Source organism: Octopus sinensis, linkage group LG15 (assembly GCF_006345805.1).
Source record: "Octopus sinensis linkage group LG15, ASM634580v1, whole genome shotgun sequence".
In the NCBI taxonomy this organism is placed as follows: Eukaryota; Metazoa; Mollusca; class Cephalopoda; order Octopoda; family Octopodidae; genus Octopus; species Octopus sinensis.
The window spans coordinates 54,766,965-54,775,577 of record NC_043011.1 but is presented as its reverse complement, the minus strand read 5'-3'; the positions used below and the strand labels follow the sequence as shown (position 1 = coordinate 54,775,577).

Below are 8,613 nucleotides of genomic sequence, written 5' to 3'. Positions count from 1 at the left end.
TTGCACCAGGCAGCATTGATATTTAGTTTTAATATCTTTGGCAAAGGTTTTAACTTTTCAGTATTTAAACCAGCCATATCCTGTTAAAACATTCTCTCTGTTTTAAGATAAAACTGACCAGATCCAACTTCTTACACCTACCTTACAAAGTCGTTTTAAAGGAGGTGTGGCTGTGTGGCAAGAAGCTTTTTTCTCAACCACATGGCACCTTAGGCAAGTATCTTCTGCTATAGCCTCAGGCTGACTAGAGCCTTGTAAGTGGATTTGGTAGACGGAAACCAAAAGAGGCCATGAACTGGTTCATTTTTAGTATTCTCATTTGTGAGAACAGTCGAGTTTATTTCAGATATTCTCATTTTAAAAATCCTCTCTGGCTAATCATTGAGAGGATGTTGGTGTTACCTTGGTGGAAGTTTGCACTCTCTGACTGCTCGTTTCATTTTGATTTTGAGTACTAACTAAATTGGCTATCATCACCATCATTATCATTTTCACATCCAATTTTCCATGCTTGGATGGGTCAGATGGAATCTGTCAAGGCAAAACAGATTTTCTACAGCCAAATGCTCTTTCTGTCACCAAACATCACCGGTTTCCAAGCAAGATTACATTTGCTTTGAGGAAGATTGGAAATGAAAGACAACACCTGTATGACAGTAGTACTTATTTTACAACTATTCTGTGATGTCAAGACAAAAACAAACGGACACACACACAACAGGCTTCTTTCAGTTTCTGTCTACCAAATCCATTCAATAGGCCTTGGAGGGCTCAGGGCAACATCATCATTGTTTAATGTCTGCCTTCCATGTTGGCATGGGTTTGACAGGAGCCAGCCAGGTAGAAGACTACACCAGGCTACTGTGTCTGTTTTGGCATAATTTTTATGGCTGGATGTCCTTCCTAAAACCAACCACCCTGCAGAGTGGACTGTGTGCTTTTTACATGGCACTAGCACAGGTGAGGTCAGTTTTGGCATGGGTTTTACAGCTGGATGTCCTTCCAAATGCCAACCATTTTACAGTGTGGACTGGATGCTTTTTATGTGGACCTAGCACTGGTAGGGTCACCAAGTAACTTGCAAGACAAGAAATTTTTGAGGAATTAGAGGACATTGGAGGCGGTGATCTTGTGTCAGATGATGAAAGGTTAAGAGTGTGACAGAGAGAGGGGGGTGGCAGAAAAAGGTGTCTTGCTATAGAGGAGGTACATGGTTACTGGGCCAGAGAGAGAGAAAGAGAGGGAGAGGAAGAGAGAGAGGTAATAAGAAACAGGTGTGCTGATGTAAAGGAAATTTTTGGTTATCTAGTCAGAGAGAAAAGCAAGAGAAAGAGAGAGATGATTTATAACATTTTTAGTTATTGTTATGACAATAAAATGGCTGCAGGTGTTTGTTTCAGGTAACATAACGATAATATAAAGTCGGTTGAAAATAATAAAAAGCAGATAAAATGGCTTCAGCAGTTGTTATCCTCACCAAAGATTGACAGCGATGAATATATCTTTTATTTATCATTGTAATTCACTTGCTTCTATAGCTTAGAATAAATATGGATTCAAGGTGTTATATGATTTACAACCAAAAGCCTATCGGATGTTATATTTACCTGTGTCACTGTGAGCTAATGGATATTCTGTTTATTTGCTTAAAGATGTGTCAGCCATTAATTTTAGATTTGTGGATGTCTCTTAATGAAATAGTTTTCTAAATCTGATGAAGGGCCCTGCCTGTTCCATCATATCTTTCCTTTTCTCTCTTCCTCACAGCAAAGAAATATCTAAGAAGGCTTGCCAGTATGCTTCAAGGTCCCAGCAAACAAAACAGAAAAGGTGTTGTACCAGAGGATGGCAAAGGAGATACAATAAAAGTTTCCATCTACCAAATCCACTCACAAGGCTTTGGTCAGCCCAAGGCTATAGTAGAAGACACTTGCCCACAAGGTGCCATGCAGTGGGACTGAACCCAGAACCATGTGGCTGGTAAGCAAGCTTCTTGATATATATATATATATATATATATATTTATTTATTATATAGAAGGAGCTTCTACAGGACTAGTACTGTTTCATTCAAGAGAAATCTTCAGGAAGCTATTTAACAAGAATTGTATTAGCATTTATACATTTAGGCAGGTTTAAAGGAGTGGTGGTGGGGGACTTTTTTGGGGGTAGGCATAGCGCAAAATATCATACTTGGGGGAGTGGTCAAGGAGTCAGAGGTAAGTTAGGTGAAAGAATAGATAAATAAAAAAATAAAAAATAAAAAATAAAAAATAAAAAATAAAAAAATAAAAAAAATAAAATGTGTGCACATACATACATAAACACATATACATACACACACACATACGTACACATGTGTGCCTATACATACCTACACATACACGCATACACATACATATGTGTATGTGTATGCGTGTATGTGTAGGTATGTATAGGCACACATGTGTACGTATGTGTGTGTGTATGTATATGTGTTTATGTATGTATGTGCACACATTTTATTTTTTTTTTTTTTATTTTTATTTTTTATTTTTTATTTTTTATTTTTTATTTTTTATTTTTTATTTATCTATTCTTCACCTAACTTACCTCTGACTCCTTGACCACTCCCCCAGTATGATATTTTGCGCTATGCCTACCCCCAAAAAAGTCCCCCACCACCACTCCTTTAAACCTGCCTAAATGTATAAATGCTAATACAATCTTGTTAAATAGCTTCCTGAAGATTTCTCTTGAATGAAACAGTACTAGTCCTGTAGAAGCTCCTTCTATATAATAAATTAATTTTACTCTGCTATGTATTGAGTACCTTACTTACTGTGGTTAACCCCGGATCAACCCGGGACCTACATATATATATATATATATATATATGTATATAATTTAGAGAAAACCTCTATTAGATAATTCAATAATGAAAGATGTTATTCACACCATATAGGAAACATATTCTAAACATCAATAAAGTACATCATCATCATCATCATCGTTTAGTGTCCGCTTTCCATGCTAGCATGGGTTGGATGGTTCAACTGGGGTCTGGGAAGCTTGAAGGCTGCACCAGACCCAGTCTGATCTGGCAATGTTTCTACAGCTGGATGCCCTTCCTAACGCCAACCACTCCGTGAGTGTAGTGGGTGCTTTTTAAATGCCACTGGCACAGGTGCCAGACGAGGCTGGCAAACGGCCACGATCGGATGGTGCTTTTTACATGCCACCAGCACGGGGGCCAGGCGAGGCTGGCAATGGCCACGATCGGATGGTGCTTTTTACGTGCCACCAACACGAGGTCAGTCGGGGCGGCGCTGGCAACGGCCACGTTCGGATGGTTCTCTTACGTACCACCGGCACTGGTATCACAGCTGCAATTTCCATTGATGTTGATTGATTTTGATTTTGATTTTGATTTTAAAAACAATAAATAATAAATAGTAGTAAAAAGTAGTATTTTTTTTACTACTATTTACTATTTATTGTTTATGTACTTTATTGATTTTTAGAATAAGGTTTTTATAGTATACGCTAAACGAGGATGATGATGATGATGATGATGATGTTTTCTATATGGTGTGAATAACCTCTTTCACTATTGAATTGTATAATAGAGGATTATTTCTAAATTATATACATATATTATATATTGTGAGATTTGTTTTAAAATTGCTAAATTGAATTTTCCCCTGTAAGTTTTGGAATTATATTCTCTATTATTATTATTATTATTATTATTATTACATACATACATATATATATACACACACATAAAAAAAAAGAGTTGGAGGGATATATTATCCAGGCAGATATTAGCTCTCAATTAAGTTCCAGTTAATGGCTAACCATGATCAGCATCTAACGTCTGTGTCTACATTGATCTGTTAGTCACTCTGTGAATTCTTCAAATAGGTGTACTCTTTGCTGGACGGTAAAAACTGTTTGGAGTGTATATCAATTATAATAAAGAGTATAGAGATTTGTACATCCACAAGATTTATTTTACAGTTATATACAGCATGTAACTATAAAGTAAATTTTGTGGATGTACAAGTCTCCATATTCTTTTGGCCCCTGTGCCGGTGGCACGTAAAAAGCACCCACTACACTCACGGAGTGGTTGGCGTTAGGAAGGGCATCCAACCATAGAAACATTACCAGATCAGACTGGGCCTGGTACAGCCTTCTGGCCTCCCAGACCCCAGTTGAACCGTCCAACCCATGCTAGCATGGAAAGTGGACACTAAATGATGATGATGATATATATATATATATATATATATATACAGAGAGAGAGAGAGAGAGAGAGAGAGAGAGAGAGAGAGAGAGAGATGAGGTGATGCTGAAAAGTTCTCGGTTTTGGGTAAAAATACAGGAGGATCAGTTAATTATGATTTTATTCAGTGTATTCCCCTCTCAGGTTCACACACCTATTGCAGCGGTTCTTCAGTTTTTCTTAAGCCCTGTAAAAGAAGTCAGAATTTTGGGCCTCCAAAGAGGCCTTTCGCGATACCTTTAAAGCCAGGAACTTTTCAGCACCCCCTCGTACATTTGTTTAACCTTTTCTCCTGCTTGTAAAGGTTAGACAGGCAGGTACTAGAGGCAGGGTTTTTATAGCCAGATGCTCTTTCTGTCACCAAGGCTAACCTGATTTCCAAGTAAGGAGATTTTAATTTCAGTGGAATTTGAAAATGTAGATTAAAGAGGACAAATTGGTGACAGGAAATGTCAACAAATTTTATTAGTTGCAGCTCGACTACAAACAGTGATATCTACACTCGCAGCTTAGCTACAAACTGATTTCAGTACACTGCAGATTGTAAACATTTGCAGACGTACATAGGTGTATATACAATCGTGTGCATTTTTTTGCACACCTCGATGTGGAGAGACCTTTTTTTTTGCAGAAATAGTCCTGGGAGAAAATTCTCCTCACAAACAAAATGTGTGAAACATGTTGGAGTATGAATACCATCATTGCATCTTAGGATGCATGTGATTCCACAGCATCAGCTGTGATTAATCAATTTGTTTTTCGCAGCATTATAAAAATGATAGTTCTTATAAGAACAGTAAACAGTATATTTACTGATGTGCATAAAGCTAGATCAATCAGGAATTAAATAACTAGAGCTACACAAAGCAGCATTAAATAAAATATAATCATGTATTACCACATTTAACATGATCATGAGGCTTCTTTCAGTTTTCATCCATCAAAATTTCCTCACAAAGCATTAGTTGGCCTTGGGCTATAAGTAGAAATCACTTGCCCAAGATGACACACAATGGGATCAAACCTGAAGCCATATAAGTTGAGATGCTGGCAGAAGCGTTAGCACGCCGGGTGAAATGCGTAGCCGTATTTCGTCTGCCTTTACGTTCTGAGTTCAAATTCCGCTGAGGTCGACTTTGCCTTTCATCCTTTCAGGGTCAATAAATTAAGTACCAGTTATGCACTGGGGTCGATGTAATCGTCTTAATCCGTTTGTCTGTCCTTGTTTGTTCCCTCTGTGTTTAGCCCCTTGTGGGTAGTTAAGAAATACATATAGTTGAGATGTAAGATAACACTGTGAGGTCGACAAGCAAACTTTTTAACTACGCAGTATTGTGTTACGGTTAATGCCATAGCTTTAAATTAAGAACAATTTGCAACTAATTTCACAATTATAAAATTTTACATTTGTGTTTTTATTAGTCATAATTAATGTTTCTCTCTTTAAGAAATTTCATTAACAAATAACAGTGAACAGATCTTACTCCAGGGTGAATTCGTAGATGACATAAGACCAACGTACGTTGACTTATTTTACAATGGTCTCCCTACATATTTCAGTTACATAGATGATTTTTTTTTTTGTCTAATGTTTATATAATTGTCACCTAGATGTTGATAATACACAAATAACAATTTCCTAAATAGTTTAGTAAAAATGTTCCTGTAAAATGAGAGCACATTTACAGAACACAAGACGAGAATTTCAAATCGCTCATTTCTAACATATCTCACCATGATAAACCTTCAATTTGTACTTATTGGCTGACCACAAAGATTGGAAAAGGATTCATGCTTCACATTTAAAAGGTTTACCTCCATCATGTGTTTTCTTATGTCTTTTTAAATCACTATTGTTGACAAAAGATTTACTGCAGACTTCACAATGAAATATGTTTTCGTTTGTGGAATACAAGACAACAATTTTGAACAAAGAATTTTCCCCATATTTCACAGTGGAATGGTTTTTCTCCTGTGTGACTACGACTGTGGACAAGGAGATTCCAGTTATTTACAAAAGCCAACAACAACACTGAACACCTCTTTGATCTCCATGTGTCTAACACACGTGGACATGCCTACAAAGTCAGAAAACAACACAGCTCCCATGACTTTCGGGAACATTTTTTCACGCTCAGAGTTGCTGAAGCATGGAATAAACTGCCTGCGGCAGTTGTTGACTGCCATGACACTGCATCCTTTGAGGCCCTCATGCTTTCCGAAATCCGCCGAAACTACACCTGATTATACATACACTTTAGATGAGTTGTAGTGCACCTGAGCACTGTACACAATGTTTTATTATTATTATTTATTATTTCTTACATATTTCACACTGGAGTAATATCTCACCAGAGTGTTTTCTTTTGTGAATTAATAAATTATTGTTCGTAACAAAAGATTTTCCGCATAAGTCACAACAAAAGGGTTTCTCCCCAGTGTGACTACGTCTGTGGATTATCAATTTAGAATTCTCCCTGAAAGATTTGCCACAAATTTCACAGTGTAAAAAATTTCCTCCTGTGTGTATTTGATTATGTCGTGTTAATTTACTATTATGTACAAAAGATTTTCCACAAATTCCACAGCGATGTGGGTTTTACTCCTGTATGTACTCTGCTATGTGTTTTTAAATAGCTGTTAGAAACAAACGATTTACCACAAATCTCACAAAGATATGGTTTCTCACCTGTGTGACTACATATGTGGATATCAAGAGCCGAATTATTAATAAAAGATTTTCCACAAATTTCGCAATGGAACGGGTTTTCCCCTGTATGGATTCGTTTATGTCTCGTTAAATTACTGCTATCAACAAAACATTTCCCACAAACTCCACAAAGATATGGTTTCTCCCCCGTGTGACTACGTATGTGGATAACAAGAGCCGAATTATTAATAAAAGGTTTTCCACAAATTTCACAGTGAAATTGTTTTTCTCCCGTATGGATTCGCTTGTGATTCGTTAAAACACTGTTATACACAAAAGACTTTCCACATATATCACAGTGGTACGGTTTCTTCTTATTGTGCATTTCTTGGTGTGTGAAAAGTTCATGTTCTGAAGAGAATACTTTCATACAATTCTCACAGTTATATTCAGGAATTTCTTTCTCCACTGAACTTTGATTCATAAACATTTTATCAAGTAAATCTTCCTCTCCGCTGCATGTCTGTGTAACTGAACCTACACTGTCGAAAACGGGTGTCTTGTTACAAGACTCCAAGTAATTCACATCCTCCATATTATTTCTAAGGGAATTCTTAGAAATGCCTGTGAGCATAGTCTGGTTCAGCTTGCCATCTTGATATCACAAGATTACGTTTACATGTGTAGAAAATATGCCATACGTATTGGTTTTCTACTTACTACTAGAATGCCTGGGGTCCTTTCCAGGTGGCACAAGTATTGTAGACTAAAATATTTTCATTTCTAATATTAACGAATGTTGATATTGTTAACAGGTACCAGGTAAGGTAGAAAAAATATAGACTATGTAATGACTGTTAACAGTCGTTCTGGTGAAATCTGGTACACTCAGCACAAGAGTAAATAAAGTAAAAGATAAACTGTTTAAGACCGATGTCTGAGAAAGAAACGTGTGTGAGTGTGTGTTTGTAGTCTTAAGAAATCAGGGCCGTCCACAACGGATGATAGAAAAATGTACAACGAGAGATGTGATCACAATCCAACAAATACTGAGTTTCAATTTGAAGATCATTAAAAGACATTTTAACTTGTTCAGCAAATTAGGGAGCGAAACCAGTTCATGGTGTAATGTAGTTAGTGAAGAAATAAGACACGCAGGCAATGGAACATAGACCCTAAAACTCGTAGATCAACATGCTATCCATAAATATCAAAGCTCACCTTAATGAGTTAATTATTAGACAGGATATATTTAATTAATCTAATTGAAATTAATCACGCTGCTTTCAAGGCGGCTCCGTTCACAGTTTTTGCCAACCTGAATGATACAGGTGATAGATGTAATGTGACCCATTTAAATTTCATACAATCGGAAACAATAACTAGATTGCTTCTTATATTAATGTCCAGCGCTGAGGTTGACTTTGCCTTTCATCCTTTCGGGGTCGATAAATAAAGTACCAGTTACGCACTGGGGTCAATGTAATCAACTTAATCTCTTTGTTTGTCCCCCTGTGGGCAATGAAGAAATATATGTCCAGTTTCAGTAAATCAATAAGCAACTCACCTCAAAAAGAAAAAAACTTTTACAGACATGACAATGCGTCTATGTGGTCGCTTGAACTGCTGAATATAAGGAGCAAATCCCCTCACATCACAACATACTGTCTTAAAGCAGGAATGTTTTAAAAGAA

The 8,613-nt window shown here is 36.8% G+C and overlaps 1 protein-coding gene across 1 annotated transcript in view; it reads right to left on the bottom strand.

Annotated features, from left to right (window-relative positions):
• The window catches only part of LOC115219695 (zinc finger protein 239-like), a 53,618-nt gene extending 46,104 nt beyond the window's left edge, over nucleotides 1-7,514 (bottom strand). Inside the window, exons 1-2 of the mRNA XM_029789870.2 lie at nucleotides 6,929-7,514; nucleotides 6,085-6,255 (exon numbers count right to left, since the gene is read on the bottom strand). Coding sequence (XP_029645730.2) covers nucleotides 6,085-6,255; nucleotides 6,929-7,514 — 757 coding nt within the window. The remainder of the gene's footprint in view (nucleotides 1-6,084; nucleotides 6,256-6,928) is intronic.
• Nucleotides 7,515-8,613: the final 1,099 nt, after the last annotated feature.